A 19619-nucleotide genomic window follows, 5' to 3' on the forward strand; every position below is an offset into this window, starting at 1 on the left:
CGCTTGTTTGCTTTCCTGTTGAAAATTAGATGAGAAGATCGATTCGACTGGTGTTGATCTTCTCATCTTACTCTCGAAAAAGTGTATTTCCCAAAATGTCTAACTATTACTAAGTGAGAGCAGCTGTGATCAGACATAAGTATCATGACATTTAGGTCAACATGCCTTTTCTGTCATAGCAGGAGAACACACAGCTGTTACTAATAACACTGCTGTGAAAATAGCATACTAAATAGTTTTTAGCAACAAATCGTGACAAACTCTTGTCTTGAGATATTTCTAACCAACAGGGTTCGTAGTACAATTGATTCTCTAGGCCATAGTCTTTAAATAATAATTTGCATTGACGTTCTCTGTACATTTTTAAATACTATGTTTCTCAATGACCAGCTATACTAGATGTTTTTGCATCCTACATGTTAATGCATCATACACTGATAATCAAACAATGTAATATTTATGATACTCTAATATAACACTTAGTTCAAAGCTTCTCCTTCACAATCCCGAAGTGATGCATCTCTTTCTTCCAGCTCTACTCCAACATCTGATCCAATTAAGAGTGAATTAAGCACTGCTGATTGGCTGATCTGTAGAAACATCGTTTGCACAGAGCGCATGCGTAGCTTTATTAATCGATCAGACGTGCAGGAGTCCAGTTAGTCCAAAAAAACTTGCATTTGTTGTGGGCTAATATATCAGACGTTCTTTTCCTTTAAATGTTTCCGCGAAACAGCAACGTGCTTACTTTAACGGGTTTGGCATCACGACAGCGGCCGCCTTCTCTTTCATACGATTGGCCGAGCCGTGGGAATATTCAAATACAGCCTTGATTGATTGGCCCAGAGCCGGCTTCAACAGTGCAGGGGACTCATTTCCATTCCGACATCACTCTCTGTGGCACACACAGCTTGCTCGCCTGCCGAGATGAGATAGAGGCAGCTGCAAGGAAAAACCCAATCGATGAAATCATCTTCTACGCGACTGTTGAATATGTGGAGGAAGTACAATTAATGGAGCCAGCTTCCTCCATGGATATATCTCCGGAGGTTTCGCGAAATCAGTGGCGAGATTGCTTTTGCAGAGGAAATACGCCTTCCGAGCAGGAGAACAACCAATCAGCCGTGGCGAACCAAAGATAAACAAGCCTTATGATCAGACAAAACTCTGTAAGACATTTACTATGTTTATTATTTGTATCCTTAATCTTTAGGGACACTTTGTGGAGCTAATGGAAAATGTTAGTCAGTGCAAAAAATGTGTTGTTATACTAGTCAAATTACCGGTAGCTGTGTAGTGACAATAACAGAGCAAGACTAAAATTAAGGTTTGTGAAAATATGTTTTAATGCATGATGCCAGGATTCGTCGATTTTAAGTCGACAAGCGCTAAAGTGGTGAAAGATGCCCAGTGCGCACTAATGGATAGGAGCGTCTCGCCCTTACTATATATCAGTGTCCTGCTATTGGCTAATGTGTATTTATGTGGGACGAGTCCAACGAGGAGATTTGTAATTTATATTCACTATATATAATAATTAAACCAATGGAAGACTTTTCCTTAAATTGTATTCAACAGCTAAATATAGGAAATAACAGGCCTACATTGGTTATTATAGGCTATTATGAGTTAAATATTTGCACAACACAAATCTGTAGTTTCTAAATGTTTTTTTTTCCTCTGAAAACTGTTCTTTTGTGAGCCTACACAATTTCTAGTCTCACCTCCTTTTTTTTTTATCCTCAAATGACATCTTTGTTGTGATGGTGGCTTTGAGCGCAGTGAAAGGCGCTTTATATGTCAGCAGCATCTCGGTGGATACGGGAAGGGAAGTGCTTTGAAGTATATTATTGGTCATTCAGGGCTGCCTCTGAAGGTTTCAATTTCCATTGTCTAGAAGCCGGAGGTGGGATCATCACACCTCACTGCACCGGTGGCAGCCGAGGTTGAAGGTTAGCCGCAGCAGAGGGGCCTATAGATTATTGGCCAGGTGTGAAATTCTACACCGCATGCTTTTCCTGCTTGTGCCAGATCCTTTATTACCCAGAAAGATGGGATGTCACAGCTTCCCACCAGAGGCAGAGAAGGAAAGCCTGCAATTTGGTGTTTTATTGTCCCTTTCTCTCTCTTTTTCTGGACCAAAAGAGAAAAATACTGTATTTTCAGGCATGTGATTTATCAGAAATGGGATTATATTTCTGTCTTTTGATTTTCTATGTACCTATTCAAATGATGGCATTGTGGATCTTCATTCATCACAATGTCATAAGTTTCTTTTGTTTAGTGCTTTATCCTCCTTGCATCATAAAGTATATTGGTTGTCTTTATTCACTATAAAAACAGTTGGGCTACTCTTTACTTAGCCCGTGGATGTTTAGTGCCGCATGTTTTTTTTAATGTCATATAATCTAGACGACACTATTTTCTTCAAATATAAACTGTTATATGTAACGAGGCTTAATGAAAGATTCCTATTTTGTGCTTTGCCCCGGACTGGAGTCGTTTGGGAGGCTTGTAAATTGCGTCGTGTTAGAGCAGTCCGTGTGCAGGTATCCCATGGGGGTTTCCCTCTGATCTCGCATCACACCCCAGCCGTAATTCCAACTCTGTGAAGGGAAGGGATTTGTCATTTGGCTGCCTGCTTCCCTTTGCCTTCTCAGGAGCGAAGCTCAGCTCTGATTTATTGTGAAGTTTCCCCAGGCTCTCTCAATCTCCATGCCTACCGAATTACTGAATGAGGAAAAGGCTCACCACTAGAATGACCTTTTCTTGGATGACTATTACCCAGGCCCAGTACAAGGACTGATTTAAGGTCATGTCTTTTTCTGCCATGTCATCCATAGCTTCACATTTTAAGGCTGGAGAAGTGAGTTTAGGCTGTGGTTAGGAGACTGGATGATATGATGATGCAAAATATACCTGCACAACACCCAACCTCTCTGCCCATTCTATAGGAACACTGCCAATGGCGTGGTTGCTTAGCAGTTTATCTCGTGTACCCTTTTGTAATCACCTTTTTTTGATCTGCTAAGACATGTCATGTGTAATTACAGGCAGCCTGCCATCTTTGGAAATCTGTCTAATTGGTCTTTTCTTTCTAATAGGCTGAAGGGGGAGTGAGACGGGGTTAAGGGTGGAAGGTTAAGGACTGGGCCTCCGAGGTCATTGGGGAGGGGACAGCACCGCAAAAGTTATGTGGAGCTGCAGTCATTTTTTATTCCGTCTACATGATGGCGCTCAGTAATTACTTCAAATGAATGATTAATACTGTCAAATTACAATTGATGCATCATCATTCGCCCTAAATAGAAAGGCTTTGAGATGATGACATTTTCCGTTAGGTCCAGAGATCAAAGACCCGTTTTTTTTTTTCTTCTTCCTTGAACATTTTGATGTTTCTGCGATGCATGGTAGAGAGCTTATCATTAGGTTATCTCTCACATTAAAGCAAGCCGGCAGTATTTTCTCTACAGTTTCTAATGAGTTTCATCTTTGCTTGAAGATTTTAATGACTTGAAGGAGTCAGTGACCCTTAAGTAAAGTAAACAGCCAGAGGATAGGGCTCGGGGAAAGGGGGTTGGGAGGATTGGGTGTTTCATAAAGTAATTTATTTTCTGTCATTTCTGTATTCTTTATGGTTTTGACAACAGTTAGTGAGAATGGGATACTTAAAAATCATTCTATCCATATCTGAGTTGACTGACAGATGTCAACATTACATTTAAATCAGTTGGATTCTTTTTGAAAAAGAACTCCTCTTTGCACAAAACCTTCAGCTCACTCTTTTACCATCTGTTATCTTTGAAGTCAAGGTTTTCTAAAGGCTGGACAGCATACCCATAGCTCTTTGACAGTCTGTCTCCGTGTGCATGTGGGATAAGGATAAGATAAGGCTCTGTTTGCCCTCTAATGCTACCTTGGCATTGGCCAGACTTTACCCCATGCTGCGTGTTTCTTTTACCTTGGCACTGTCTGTGGGCAAGGGCAGATTTGGGTCAGTCCAAGGCTTTCTACTCCCTACCAAGGCTGTCCGTGAAGATAAGACTTAATTGTGCAGCTTTAGATTAATGGCTAAATGTGTTCTCTGCAACTCCTATACGTGTAGTCAGAATTACTATCTTTGCAAAAACAAACCCTCGTTCAAACACTGGATTATCGCCTCTTAGAAATGGCTCTATATGAACTCCAAAGTAAATGATTAATTGTTTGTCAAATCTGCAAACCTCTAATACTTCATGCTGGCTGCTGCTGCTGCTGCTGCTGAAATTAATGGTGCAAGCGCTGATCCCAGGGAGTTGGACTGTCATTTCTCAAACCATTTGTTGATGCAGTGTTAAAATTCCGCTGAAAATATTGTTTGAGAATGTTTCTAATGAAGGTCATGTGCATTTTTCACTATTATATAGAAACACGGTCACTCGCTTTACATTTCTCACTCAGTTAACCTTCTTGATAGTTAACATGTCGTTTGATTTCTAATTGTAGCTAGATGCAAGTCAGTAATGATGTACATGACAAAGTAAGAAGTGACTTCATGTTGATTGACGTAGATTTAATTGAGTTCAAATTGCACCAGCAATTGCTACAGACAAATTATAACGGCTTACTGCTTTTTGTTAGGATCTTTGATAAAACAACATGATTTCCTTCAGTGGAAAAGCCTCATAGGGAGGTGATTGAACATACAGGGGGAAAATGCAATTGAAATATCATAACAAGGGCATAGACGATTACAGTGACTGACATATAAACAAGTTTAATTTCTATATGCATTATCCTTTGCCCAATTATGTGTGTTTTGCAGTAGCGGGGAAATATGTGTAAGTGAAAGATTGTCAGTGGATGTTGGTCAGTGGTTTGTCTGTAACACAACTGTCTTGTGATGGATCCACAAGAATATTTTCATGGGAGAAACTGTAATGTGACTGTTTTTTTTTTACCAGACACCTGGCCATTATCACTGAATGATTTACACCCAGCTGAATGCTCTGGACATCTGTCTGAGTATTGCCCAGCGATTTTTTTTTTTTATTTGCATACATTTTCTGCACGCGCATGAATTATACAGGAAACGCTTTTTAACACCGTTGTAATACCATTTAGCTAATCTCAATGGAAATTAGGCTCATTGTTATCAGCCGCAGGCCTCGAGTGTTCTCGCAGCGTACGGCGGAGTGGCCCCGGGTTGTTTGGTTATCCTGTATGTGAACCTTTGTGTCCTTTTTTTTTTTTTTTCTTCCTTCTCTTTTTCTCCAGAGAAGGAGAAGAGAGAAATCTGGGTCTCTCTTATATGCTGCTCTGATACCAATTATGCGAACTATTATAGAATTTAACCAGGCCAGCTCTTATCGGCTAATCCAGAAGTAATAGATTCTATTAAAAATGTATGAGGGGTTTGGGGGGGTCAGTGTGTGTGTGTGTGTGTGTGTGTGGAAGGGTGCATAGAGATGGATCCAGCAGCTGCTGCAGCACTGCTGTCTAACTCTGTCTGTATGTCAAACTACTTGTCTGGTCTCCATTACTTAGACGGGCTACTGCAGTGCCATACCTTGAAGACAATATCAAAGCCATGCGTAATATACAATTAATTCAATGGGTTGTTATTCATGGTCCACGACATGTTCATTCAAAGAGAGAAACTGCTTTTTTCTCTTCTTTAATGACCTATTGCTCTTTTGTTAATCATTTATTTCCTCCCAAATTAACCTTTTTTTTTCCTGCCTTTTGTGCTCTTTCCCTTTTCACTCGTCTGCAGTTTCTGAGTGGAAGTAAGAGGAAACCATTAGCATAGCACTCACATGCTAATCCACCCAGAGAGTGAAAAGGCTGCTTGTCTTAGACCTTTTTCATTATCATCTAATTATTAACTGAGGATTCTGAGAACTGCCAACAGGAGCTGAGATGGTAGGGGTGTGAATGTGGCAGGGTGAGGGTGTGTGTGTGTGTGTGTGTGTGTCTGTGTGGAGCCAGTGTGTAACTTTATTATGTGCATTTTGTGTTTGTTTAGAGGGAGCCTCCCTGTTTGCAATTTTTGTCTATCTTCGCTCTGACCCTTGATACTGTGAGAACTCATAAAAGGCTCCAGAAGGTCAGACAGATGCTGTGTCTGAGTCCCTGTGTAATTTAGGGCGTTTTCCTTATTTGATGGCTATTATTAAGCTGCCGTTTTGTACAGCCAAACAGGTAAAAACCGATCATGCATAGCCAGCTTTAACATCTTAAAACATATGATCCACATTGCCTCGATTGTCTGTCTGAGGTTTAACTTCTTCCTCTTACAGCATAAATATGTATTGTGCTATTTTTGAAGAGACATGAATAGCTTTCTCAAGATAAAAGGCTGACATGCCATTAAAATTCAGTTAACATTTAAGGCATCCGCTATCTGCCTGTTAAACCAAAGCAGCCATTATAAAGTCTCTCCATCACTGCCTGCATGGCTCTTTAATTCACCTTATCTCTCACAAAGTTTCCTCTACTGATCCGAGGACAGAAGACACAATTGTGAAATGGAAAATATGGCATTTTGCATCCTGTCAATGGCGAGGGAATTTATCTGGCAGGACATCCTTCGGGGACAGTTAGATGGACTGCAAAGCACAAGGTTTATCTCCCTGGCAGGCCCTCAGTGGACCCCATCATCCTGCTTATCAGCTGCATGGATGTCGCCTGAGAGTGGAGGAGATTAGCCGTCCTTGCAGCTTAAACTTTGTGCTCTTTTTCTTATTATGCATGTTTGAGAAGTCCTTGAATATGTGAACTTCGAAGACATGGGAAGTGCCAAAGTATAGACTTTGAAAGGAAATGTGAGAAGTGAAAAAACTGGTTTATAACCTCTACCATAATAGCTTGCACAAAGGCAGGTTAGATGCTGATTGGATAGCTAATTGTAGGCACACTGACTATTCTGTTAATGACAAAAGTTCTTGACCTCATTTGTGAAGGTTGAGTTGAACTATGCTACATACTTCCATTTTCAAGATAGCTGAGTTTGCAGTTACTATGTACCTAATTTCTTTATTATTGCAGGCATTATTGCACGATATCCTGATATGATGGGTTGAGCAGGACATCGTATGAAGGACTGGAGAGTTGATATAGCTTGATAACTTGGCCCAGATAGTATCATGCATTCTGGGATCACTTTGATCTTGTTTCTCTCTTCCCTTTTTTGCGGGTAATTCTACTCAAGGCAAATTAAAGCTTAAGTTTTCATAAAATCCTTTAAATTTAAAATTTAGATGGCAGGATGAAAGATACCATCATTACTTGCACTTTACGCTTCATGTCTAGCTCCCTTTTCTGCTTTCTGTGAAAGTTTCTTTCTTTAAGCCACTGCTGGCTTCTCTTTGAATTATAATGCCCACCTTGATGTATTTTATTCCAGCTGCAAATGATAGGAGTAATGGAAGGTGTTCCAATTCACGTCTCATTTTCTGCTAGTGAAGGGATTTCCCTGGAGAAACCTTTTCTCCCTTGTGTTTCTTCTGCGTTTGCGGCACCTCCCTCTTGACGATTGTGCCGTAATGGAAGGCTTGTTGTGAAATTGCCATTATTTTCTAAATGGAATCTGACCATGCTGAGGCTTTTAGCTCTTCAGATGTGTGTGTGTGTGTGTGTGTGTGTGTGTGTGCTCAGATGAGACAGGTTGCACAGAGCGGTTTGAAGTGAGCTTGTCACCAAGGGACAGATGTTGAGCGGAGGAGGGGAGCAGGTACACGAGAAAGGGAAGAGTGAGGGAATGTTTTTTTTGGCACCTGAGTAAAATGAAAGCCACTCTGTCTCTTCTTTTTTTTTTGAGCCGAAGGTAATCATGTCTCTGCAGCTCGTCACTGAACACTCTGTTCTGCGGTCGACTCGCTTTAGCTGCCCTCTGGACTCTGAGGCAGAAATGAAAGCAAAAAATCCAAAAGAACCTTAAAACCGAACAAGAATAAAGGCAGTCTGACAGCTGTGTGCTGCAGGCTTATATTAACCTTGTTGGGACTAATGCATTGTAATGAAAATGTTTCTTCCCATCTCTAATCATTGGACCTATTATCTATTAGTTACCTAAATGCCAGTAGTTGTCTGTAGCATAGATTGCAGTTGTCTGTCTATACCTGATTCATATACAGTAGGGACTACTTTACGATAGCCTCTGGGGTTTTTTAGTTTTGCAGTGGTAGCATTCAGACTTGGTGACTCTGTCAGATAATCAAAGAGAATGTCAAATGCTATTATCGCTGAAATATGTCCTCAATGCCTGGCTTTATCTTCAAAATGATTGCCTCAATCAGCACATCTTTGGTGAGGCGCCTTGTCTTTCAGACACAGTCTCTCTATTCCTCTGACAATACTTAGCTCTACAAACAGCGCAGCCTTATTTTTAAGGAGAGAGCTGCTGTTGGCTTTCTCTGCTGATCAATACGGCCAAACATTTCGAGAAGAATAAACGCAGCCTAAACCTGAGGCTGCAGGAGGCCTTGTAAATGATCTGTGTCATTGCAAGCGACAGAACAAGGTTGATAACAGGAAAGGGCCATCATAACAACGAGGAAGAAGGAGGAGATGGAGTCGTCATTACTGTTTTGAATGCACAATCCCCGGCAGTTCAGAGAGGGGCTCCTGAATTTTAATATGGTAAAAGGACCCCAGTGGTTGCAGAGTTTCAGATCTGTGAGCTACTGAAGTAATATGGAAAATATGTTTTAAAGACGAGAGCCTCCTATGGGGTTTTAGTGTTCTCTACCAGCAAGCTTGCAGTTTTCTTCCAACATCAAACTGATGGGTGAATGTTTTAAAGTTGGCATCTACTTTCTCTCCAGTGATGCTTGCAACTATGTGGCCTAACTATGCAATCACAAAAACTTTTAAGATCAAAAGACACAAACGGAGCTGCTGCAGGATCAAATAATCTCTTGTGAGGTTAACCCTTTTTGTTTTTTAAGCCACAGTAGCGGCGTCGCTCTAAAGATGTCAATCTCGATCTGTCGGTCAGTTCAACACTTTGGTCCGGACTGAAGAATCTCATCAGCTTATGGATCGATCAACATGAAATTTGGAACTGACATTAACGGTGCCGAGATCTACTGATTACCTCAAAGTAACATAAGAAAGCCATCGGTTTTGCAGGTATTAGGTTTTCGAGACATTTGACAAAAACAACAGAAATGTTGCTTCTGAATGTCTCGACGACGATTTGATGGATTGCCATGAACTTTAATGTCTCGTATTATAATAACTGCAAAACCAACGGCATTCTCATGAGCCTCAGCTCTACCTTTTGTTCCAATGTAATAATGGTGAACATGGTTCAAGTATGAGTGCTTAACATCAGCATGTTGGCATTGCTATTGTGAGCATGTCAGCATTTAGCTCGAAGCACAGCTGTTCTTAAGTACAGCCTTGCAGAGCCGATGGCATGTCTGTAGATTTATCTTGTTTAATCACTGTTATATCAGGTGTATTGGCTTTAGAGTTAAACCCTGTTTTTTTTGTTTTATTCCAGCAGGTTTACCCAGGCTGTGTGCAGCCATAGAGAACTATCATGCTGGCCTGTATCCAGAGACGGCAGGACCTCTTGTCGCAGAGTCTGGCCTGCACACCCAAAAGCCTTGATGTTCCACCACCGCCATTACTGCTGTCAGTACCGCCACTGCAGCCGTGCAGCCACAAAGGTGAGTGTACATCACACATGTGAAGACATTTTGCCTGAGAGGACAGGCTGCAAGTACTATACAGATACCAACATGGAAAATACTGTTAGCTAGTAAGATCTTAGTCATGTATCCAGAGTTACTTTTGAATCAATCATATTCACCTTGACCTTTTCGTCTCCAAGAGCACGTGAAGCTCATGCGTGGTTTTGGCTTTGCGCTGAGATTTCAGCTGCTCTGAAGCTTCTAGAAATGTAAAATAATGGGCCTCCTGATGATGATGAGGATGATGATGATGCCTTTTAATTGGGCTACTAATCAGTGCGCTCCTGCAGAGCATATGCATGCAGGTCAAAGTGGACTCTAAAATTACAGAGTTAATCAACTCGCATACAGGGTTACTAATGATGTTCACATTTTGTGCAGAAAGCGCTCCGAGTCTGTGTTGTTTGACCTTCATCGTGACTGATTATACTGCAGTCACCGAAAAGTTGAGTGGGTGTCTCAACCTAACCTGGACTGACATTTGTTATTGGATTTCTTTTAGTTAATTGATTGAATGCGACTTGTTTGCAGATTTCCTTCATGGTCTGATACGGCCTTCCTTTATGTGGGTTACTCTACCTCCCATGCTGTTTGTGCAGCGGTCTTCCTGGACAGTCTACATTCACATAATAAGATCATAGTAGCACAAATGAAGTTATTCTGCTGTGGTTTCCTTTTCCCGATTGCTTTAAAAATGTGCTGGTGTCTTTATACTTGGATGCAGGCTGCAGCTATATTGAAGATCTATAACTGTCTTTTAGCCTTGTGAATGTACTTAGGCATGAAATGATTTGGTCCTTTAAAGATCCTTGCTATAGGTGTTATTATTTTGAGCCTCTACTTAAATATGCATATATTTAATGTGGTTTGATCCATGGAAAAAGATCTTTGCTGCAGAAACGGGGATCGTTGTAAATGTAATGAAAGGGTACGGCTCAGACTGTGGTCTCATAGAAAGCATGACAATGCAAATATTGACCAGTAACATTACGTACATTCAGTTTTGTTCTCTGACTGTATCTCTATAGTTAGACCATCAATGTAAGCTTAGCCCATATTACACATGTGCACATCTGTTTGCAGAGCGGAGAAGCGCCTGTAAATGTTGGGTTCATCTGCATGAGCCGGTGTATTCTCATCAGCTTTGTCGATTCATCATGAAATCTGATCTAACCTGCAGTATGTATTTCATAGTGACTGTGTGTTTTAGGAAGGATGGAAAGTATAGCAGGCACAACATCAGATGACCCCGTAATGATCGGATTTCATTGCCACCTGCACGTACACACAGGTGTTTTCAATTATACTGGATAATTAGACCTACTCTCAGGCGGACCCACACTTGGGGTTTTCTGAGGTCGTCAAAGTCCATATATTTAAAAGAACCATAAAAGTGTTCTTGATCTAACAGGTGCCACGAGACTAACGGGAGAGATGTATGAATACCCACTCAATCCTTAGATGCGGTCTAATCGGCTGAAGTAAGTGAAAACACCTGTGTTGTCATGGCGACCGTGTAGTTAATTGACCAAAAGCATGGATGGTGTTTAGCATTAGTATTTCTCCTTTTTATGTACTTGTAGCCAAATAATGTGTATTCATCTGTACTCCTCTTTGTACTCCGCCCCCCCCCCCCCCCCCCTCTTACGCTCCATCTCCCATCTTTTCTCCCCAGGTGAAATGCCTCTTTGTCTTTTTTGCTATTAAATATTAATTGGGAATCAATGGAGCACTTGTCTGCTAAACGCTGGAACAGAAGGGCCTAGTTTGCCTCGGGCAGAACCAGGGGTGCATCCTGTTTACCTGCAGGGCCATTCCCCCCTCCCCCCCCCATTGAGTTTTATGTACTGCGACTGTGCGTAGTGCAGCGCCCTCCAACTCTCGCCTGACATTTCAAGCACAACCGCAGGGAATAGACTGCTGATGGGAGCTCAGTCTGTGTGGCCTCTTCATTAAATGAGTCGCTGTTGGATTGAGTTAAATAGGGACGGTCTTTAGTCGCCGCTTCGCTTTTCAAAGCCATTTTCATTTTTAGCCATCAATAAATTGAAGGCACGGAACATGAAAGCTCTCGGCCACATAAAACCCATGGGATAGATTTCTGAGAAAACGAGCATTAGGAATTATGTGATGAGAGTGAATGAGAGCTCCTATCTCAGCTTGAAAGCACAGGGGCTGGACATGCTTTTTCCCACGCTGCTGGCCTGTGCATGGGTCGGCTCTGAGAGGGGAAAGTTTGCCCAAGCTGGGCCAAGCGGCACAGAAACAAATGAGGAGTGACACTGGTGCAAAGGAGTATTCGCCAGAGCCTCTTCGAGCACACATAACTAAGTGTTCAACCCCGAGGTTACTCTGGAGATCACTGACATGGAAAGAGGGAGGCATGTGAAAATGGGGTGAATGAGTGTCTGTTTTTTTATTTTCGTGCGTTTTACGAAAGTTCGTAAATAGAGAGGTTAGTGTGAGTGAGATTTAAGAGTTCCGGTGTCGGCGTGTCGGCGTGTCCTGTGCCTACTTATCTCTCTCTAATGGTCCTCTGCGTTGCTAGGTTGAGAGAACCACATGGAGGCATTAACAATCTTATTTTAACCCAATGGGAGATGAATATTAATGGATAAGTATGCTGACGCAAGAAAAAGCTATATTTTCTACACGGTTGTTCATATTTTGTAATGGTTAGAGGTTTATGTCTGTTCAAGCCGTAGAAGTGCTTCAAATCCAGCACCAGGCCAAGAAATTGATTGCTCTGGCGCCCCGGTAGCTCACCGGGAAGAGCAGGCGACCCACATTCAAAGGCTGAGTGCCGCAGCGGCTTGGGGGTCGAATCCGAACTGGCCCTTTTGCTGCTTGTCATTCCCTCTCTCTCTCTCCCCCGCCCTTTCATAATCTCATGCCGTCAATAAAGGCAGAAAAAGCCTAAAAAAATAAGCTTTAAAAAAGCGATTACTTTAACTTCAAACTGTACCGACTGAATGTTTTGAAATGTGATTGAAAGATGGAAAGTGACTTGTATAATCCATCAAAACAACAACAATATCCAGTATTATTAGCACATAATTATATAGTTGATGCAAAATAAATACATTTTATTGTCAATTTATGGCCTAAATTGGGAGCGATGACCTAGCAGCTGCTAGTTTTGATCTTATTACTTTGTCTAATCAGCAGATAGTCAACTGCAGAAGCTCGTCTCAAAGAGATGAATGAAGTCTGGGCCAATTAATTACATGCATCTAATGACTGGGTGCGTAGAGAAGGTTGCCATGGTACTAGAGACATAGGTTGTGCTGTGCTCAGTCCCTGGTTATTAAGGTAGGCCAGTGTATTTTAAACATCAGGATTATTGGTGAGGTAAACAAGGATTCATGCCTGCTGTGAAGCGCTGTTCTGTAATTAACTGCCAGTTCCCAGTGCCATGTTCCTGCTGAGGATTAGACGCTCGTAAACATGTTATCTCACCAAAGTGTTTTCAAGATCAAAGAACGGTGGGATGTTGTTGAGCCAACATGTATGGATATTAACAAGGAATAATGTATGCGTTTTAGTTTACTCTCACGTGGGAATCATGTGCAGTGGTCATTTTTAATGTTTTTGTCTTATGTTCGCCCTCTGGGTTTGTAATATTTGGAAGCCGTGGTTTTGGAAACGCAATGAGCATGTCCAACTGCCGCTTTCAGCCCTGCCTTCGGGGCTTGTTTTGCCCATAAATTAGTGATTAACTGAAACTGCTCGGAAACAATGAGGTCTAATCTGGGGGGGGGGGGGGGGGGAATGGCTTCAAGTGTGACCACGGGAAAAAGATTAGCCAGTTTTAAAGTGGCACACAGCATCGAGTGGGATTGTATGGGGGTGGAATCAGGGTTATGAAAGCCCATTTATATACCACAGTATGTTAAGTACCCAATGTTTTATCCCTCCAGAATATTCTCCGGCTAATACTTATAAAAATCTCTTTTCTTTAAGTCACACACACACGCATAATATAATAGTGGTGATTGAGTTTATAATTGGCCCCCCACCCCCGACTGTGCACGTCCCCTGCATGGAAAGAGGAAATCGGGATTAGGTGTTTCCTGTGAAAGTGTGCCAGTTTCGCTCAGCGTGGTGCCACAACAGTTGAGCCGCATGTTTTAATGTGTGGAGCCCCTTCCAACCGAGAGAACATTCAAGCCCGACTGGTTGGACTATTAAATGTATCCATCGAGGGGCTGCAGATGCATCGGTGTCATTATGCAGATTTTCTGAGGGAAATAAAAAGGAAAAACAAGCTTTTCAATCAAAAAGCAAGTAGTGGGGGGGGGGGGGGGGGGGGGATGTTAAGGGTCAAAGAATTTCATTTTGTAAGCACTCCATGGAAAAGTGACTTGCTCTCCGTCGGGGCTGAAGAGTGAAACGGTGTGCTGTCTGCAGGTTCAGGGTGATTAAGTGCTTAAGGTCAGACTGCTAATTATCACGCCGCCGTTCCTTACCTGACAATAGCTGCCATTTTCCCCCGTTGTCATGCGAACAGCCTGATATCTGTTTGAATTTCTCGTCTTTATTTTACACCGCTGAATTTTTTTGATTTTGTGACCGCAGCACCTCTCCGTGAAGAAAGACGGGGGGGGGGGGGGAAGCATTTCACAAGGAAATGTAAAGTTTAAAAAATGCTTTTGTTAACTCACAAAAGATGACCCGTTTTCAGTTTAGTGTATGCAAAACATTTTCTTCTGGCCTATGTGTTTATGATTTACGTACTAAAAATGCATTAATGCAAACCTGCTTTAATATCGGTATGAATACATTCATATCCTAAAGGCAACATGGGATGATTAAAGGAACCAGCCTATGTTGGAATTGCAGCTCAGACATTTTCATCTGCGAGGTGAAAATTACTGGCTCGTACATTTTTGTGCTGCATTTTCAAATTCCTGGGATTTTAAAAGGGCTGAATATATTTGCACTTAATAATAAGTCAGAAGCTTGGTTTTATTTCATTTCTACTTGCTTTGTTTTGCTTGTTTTTCAGGATAAAGGCCAAAATTAGATGGGAGCGACTGATTTTAAAATACCCTCCCTTCGATGGTGCACATAACCTCCTTGGACACCTGCAGAGAACCATGGAAGCGATACTTAATGCACGTCATCAATTATCACTTTCACCAGTATGCGTGTGCCCTCATGTTGAGCGTTTGGGTGAGGCAGCAGGCTCTACACAGTAGGCATCTTGCCTTCTTGGCACTTTCAGAGGGGAAGACTGCCAGATTGTATTTAATGAACCACTAAGTGTAGACACTATTTGACTTGTGTTTTGCAGGAAGGAATATTGTAAAGAATAACTTCAAGATATACTTTTTATTACTGCCACCGCATGGTTTGGGAAGCATGCTGTTCTCCGTTTACAGCCATCTAACACCACTGATTGGTATTAAAGTCCTCCCGAGGTTGAAACTATTACCCCTGGTTGTAATTTAGAGCAGCTTCAATGCCTGTCGTGGTGTTTCTGATCTCAGTTTCAACACTGGATAAGCTAAAATGATCCCTTTTTTAATGCATATGTCTCTCAGGAGTGGTCCTCCGATGATAAACATGTGAATGTAGAGTGGGGAAGGCCTATTTGCTAATGAGGTTTCCATAGTGCCACGTTAGGGCCGCCACAGTGGGAAGTGCAGCTGTGTTGTGTCTCCGCGGCTCTGACAGGGCTGTAATCTCCGGACTAACAATATCAGACACCCCGTGAAGACGTGTTAGCATTCAAAGTGTTTGAAGTGTTTGTGGAACAGCGAGCCGATCGCAGCATGGGAGGGCTCGACACCGACATTTTACCGCACAAGAAACGACTGAACTTGTTTCGCTAAAATCATCCATCTTTGTAATTTGAGAAATATTATCGTGCGTGTGTGTGTGTGTGTGTGTGTGTGTGTGTGTGTGCGTGTGTTTAAATCCGTCATCGCTTCTCATCATCTAAGCTGGTGGAATGCGAAGCTCTTCTACATATCATTTCTGGTAATGAATATTCAGCTTTTAGCCAAAGGCCAGAAATCATCTTTTCACATCTTGATGTTGCACACAGTTTGAACACTTCTCCAACATCCCAGAAGTCGGGGTTTTCTATTGCAGCACTACACTGTGCTACATAATAGGCAGTGTTGTGCTTTGTTGTATTTCTCTGTAGAATTCATTCATGCTCCTGGCACCATGGTGCTGTTCCTTCGGCTCCGCTGGGAAATTGCTGGATGGATTGAACAATCCACCTTACCTCCTTTCCTCCATTTTAAACACCCAATTTCTTTCTTTCTTTCTTTCATGAGATGGATCTTGTCGATTGATTCATTTTCACAGTCGGGAGGCTCACTGTAAGCCTGAAATGAAATGAACTCCCAAATCAATTTCAAATGGGAACAACAAGTGATCTCTCCCCTGCATAGCTGGAATTGGTTGTGTTATTGAAAATGAAATGAAGTGTTTTGTTTTTATTTTTCGCCCTTTTATTGCAGATTACAGCTTTGTTCTTTTGCGTGCTATGATTTCAGGTTAATTTCAGCGCCTTTTTTTTTTTCTTTTTATGTCAGGAGTTCCATAAAAGTGTCACTCTGAAAGGTGGCGGTGATTTCTACCAGGTGATTTATTGTTTTTAAATGGGGACGCCTTTTTCCATATTTCCTTTTGTCGCTAGGAGTTAAGCAGCCATGAAATTGCTAGAATAATAGTGTTTAAATCCAATCTTCGTTTGTCCCGTCAGCTTCCCTGCACACAATTCAGCAGTGCTCTTGGTGATTGCTCAGTTTCCATCTGCATCAACTTTTCCTTCACAGTTTAGGCTCTGAGCTTAATAGTAGAATCGGTTCAGGTTCATAAAAGTGGAAATTTCATAGACGGGAATGGTGTTGCTCGAACCCTGCTGTGGTTTAACCGCTAAATGTCATCAAATAAATCTAATTTGGAGACATTTCAGTAAAATTATGTCCTCTCCTATCTATATCAGCCAATTCCCGTCTTGATTTCCCAGGGTAACCTTATTCTGGGTTGAACTAAGTCTAAATTAATTTCATTAAGCACTGATCAAACTGTGCTGGAGGTGTTTCCCTCCTTTTTTTAAAATGAGTTTATAGGACATGTTGATGTCTGGCATTATTCCCCAAAACAGGTTTCAGATTTCTCTGGGCTGCTTGTAAACTAATCACTTGTTTTTGTCTGCTCTCTTCCCAGGGGAGCCAGCCTCCATGAGTTCCCGGTACCCTTCTCCTGCAGAGTTGGATGCATTCGCCCAGAGGAACGCCAACAGCCCACTGTCTATCAAAATCTTCCCGTCTGACGTCCGGGTGCCACAACATAAACAGCTGAACAAAACCGTCAACGGCTTAGACACTACAGGCCAACACTGTAGCCCCCATTCACACCAGTACCATCAGGGTTTGCTAGCCGTCATCAAAGCCTCTGTCGTAGTCAAAGGTGTGGTGAAAAACCCTGAGGGCAGGAGGACTAGACATGTAAACACCCAGACTTCTGTGGCACCGTATAATAATCCTCTGAATGATGGCTACACAGTCAGGCACGGGCATAAGGCCTATCATATAAGCTCGTGTAAGCCCCATGATGTTCCCATTGACACGCTGTGTTCTAACGCAGGGATGGCCTCCGGAGATCAGAGCCTGGCCCCCCAGTCTGAGCTGGCAGAGGTTCAAAGCCTGATGAGGCAGATGAGCAGAGTCCCCCACAGCCAGGCCCTGCAGCTGGGGGGAGAGGCTCGAGCCAGCCCCTCTCTGCAGGCTGTGGCTGCTGTGGCACATTCAGACTCAGACTTTGTCCTAGGCTTGCCGCCCCAGAGCAGTCTCGCATTCACGGGGGCAGTGCTACCTACACAGAGTGCTGACATAGCCAAAGCGGGATACTTGGAGAAAGGAGACTACTCGGTGTGGCAGAATAAACATCAAATTCAGCAGCAGCAGCCGCCCTATCACCAGGGAGCAGTGAGGATGTACAGCGTGAGTAACAATGCTCAGAGGCACAGAGCCGCAGAGGCTGGGGTTGGCCAGTCTCCTGAAACCTGCCTCCCTTTGCCGTGCTCCTCACAGCTGTCGTACAGGCCTCATCCTGCCAGTGTGGGCGCTGGGCAGGAGCGAGTCAGCAGCTCCCCTCTCAACTGCGCCGCCATGCAGGGGGAGTTCTCTGTCGGACAGTACTACGCGCCTCTCTGGGACAGCGACTGTTATGCTTCTCAGGTGCTGGCGACGGGTACATGCGCAGGCAAACCTAGAGACCTGGGGCTCTCCCATCCCTATCTCCACCCAAACCACCGTCTACACCACCACCAACAGAGACACCAGCCGCAGCTCCACCCCCCACTTCCTCCTCATACCCAGTCCTACAGCACAGACCAAAACCTCTGTTGTGGGCTGCCTAGTTCTAGCCTGTGCCACGCTGCAGTACTTAGCAGTAGCCTGCAGTCTCTGGAGTGCCTCATCAGCGAGATCCATCCTCCCTGCATCAAAGAGAGCATGCTGGGCCGGGGTTACGAAGCCATGGGGATGCCTCCGCCACTGGAGCACCACCAGCAAAGCCACATCCAGCTCCCTGTCTATAGATAAGACACGCTGTGCTGCCACACAACGGGACGCTGAAGCTTTTTATAGACGATGGAAGTGTAGATGTCTATGAGAGTGAGACGGGGCGTTTTAGTTTGTGCATGTGCTGTATTTGTAGAAGGCTTTGTGTCACGAGCCGGAAAAAGGTAAACGATAATCACGACTTAAGATACAGGTTTATCTTGTGGACTTTCCATGTTCTATTTTTGTATCTTAAATGGCCATCAAATATGAATACTGAAGCTGAGCACCCAATCAGAATTTCCCATCATTTTAACATGAAGTGTATATTTTGCAGGTGATTTCCCCCCCCCCCCCCCCCCCCCCCCCCCTCCCCCCGAACTGAAATTTAATCATTTGGTACCCTTCTTAAAACATGTACTTGAATCTGGAAAGGATCGCTGGTAACCGTTTTTGTGAATATATTTTTGACTTAATGACTTCTTATTTGAACATTCCTTCATTATTAACTGAACTTTTGTCGGCTTGTGATTTTCTTTTCGTCCACTTTTCAGTGACCCCCCACACAGACGCAGTGCCCTGGCTTCTGCAATATGATGCACATTTGCATCATTAGTATAAAAAAATGTGAACATATTTTGTTATACGCAGCCATAGACAAAGTTATGTAATTTAACATCTTGATTGATTCAATGTATTCATGCTCAGCACAATGTATTCGGACTGTATCCAAATCAACACTGTGGCAATTCAGGCCGAGCAAGATGAGCTCTTCGGTTTGTATTTCTTTTGGCATTTCTATTTTATTTTAAGAGGTTGTTTGGAACATTTTTCTTGAATGAAATAATCTCTGGTGGGTTGTGACAACGTTGGACAACATCTGGGTAAATATGAGTGCCATGTTAGAGAGTAGGCGACCTGAATAACTTACAATATCTTCTTTTGTAGGGCTATAATATCTCTGATGGTGTAAGATGTATGACTGAGTAGCTCTTTGTGTGTCTGCACTGGTTCTGTAATGCTATTTATTTATGTCAGCCTGTTGAGTTGTCTCTATAATTATAAAGTGCAATTATTATATATGAACATGTGAGTGCTCTCCATGAAGTATGTTGTTGGAATAACTACATTTTGCAATGTATGACCCTAATCCCTCAACCCTTTTTTTAGCCTCTTCTTAATAAGGATTGTCAAGTAAATTACATTTTCTAAACCCAGCACACAGTTTGTGTTATTACGTATTATAACATTATCTGCCAGACATGCAGCTGTGAATGACATATTATTATTATATTCATGTATGATAAACGAGCTGTGGAAAGACGAGACATTTTTCTGGTTTTATTGCAAAAAGGATTTAAAGCTTAACCACCGAGCAAGTCTCTTTTTTTCAGTCATAGATCTAATTTTA

General features: G+C 42.6%; 1 protein-coding gene across 2 annotated transcripts; it reads left to right on the plus strand.

Annotated features, from left to right (window-relative positions):
* The first annotated feature begins 705 nt into the window (after positions 1–705).
* LOC115017216 (protein FAM222A-like) lies at positions 706–19534 on the plus strand. 2 transcript variants are annotated; one of them, XM_029445511.1, is made up of 3 exons: positions 706–1169; positions 9494–9659; positions 16872–19534. In XM_029445511.1, exons 2-3 carry the CDS (start codon positions 9530–9532, stop codon positions 18248–18250), a joined length of 1509 nt encoding a protein of 502 aa, XP_029301371.1. In that variant the 5' UTR covers positions 706–1169; positions 9494–9529; the 3' UTR covers positions 18251–19534. The 2 variants fall into 2 exon arrangements, with proteins under 2 accessions (XP_029301371.1, XP_029301370.1); XM_029445510.1 differs by having other exon boundaries at positions 707–1169; positions 9491–9659.
* Positions 19535–19619: the final 85 nt, after the last annotated feature.

This window comes from Cottoperca gobio, chromosome 12 (assembly GCF_900634415.1).
Source record: "Cottoperca gobio chromosome 12, fCotGob3.1, whole genome shotgun sequence".
Classification (NCBI taxonomy): Eukaryota; Metazoa; Chordata; class Actinopteri; order Perciformes; family Bovichtidae; genus Cottoperca; species Cottoperca gobio.

Excerpts from the sequence above, each read along its gene's own strand:
- LOC115017216 (XM_029445511.1), top strand. The coding sequence starts at position 9,530 with ATGCTGGCCTGTATCCAGAGACGGCAGGACCTCTTGTCGCAGAGTCTG. Across the intron at positions 9,660-16,871 it reads GCAGCCGTGCAGCCACAAAG|GGGAGCCAGCCTCCATGAGT; the intron begins GTGAGTGTACAT and ends CTCTCTTCCCAG.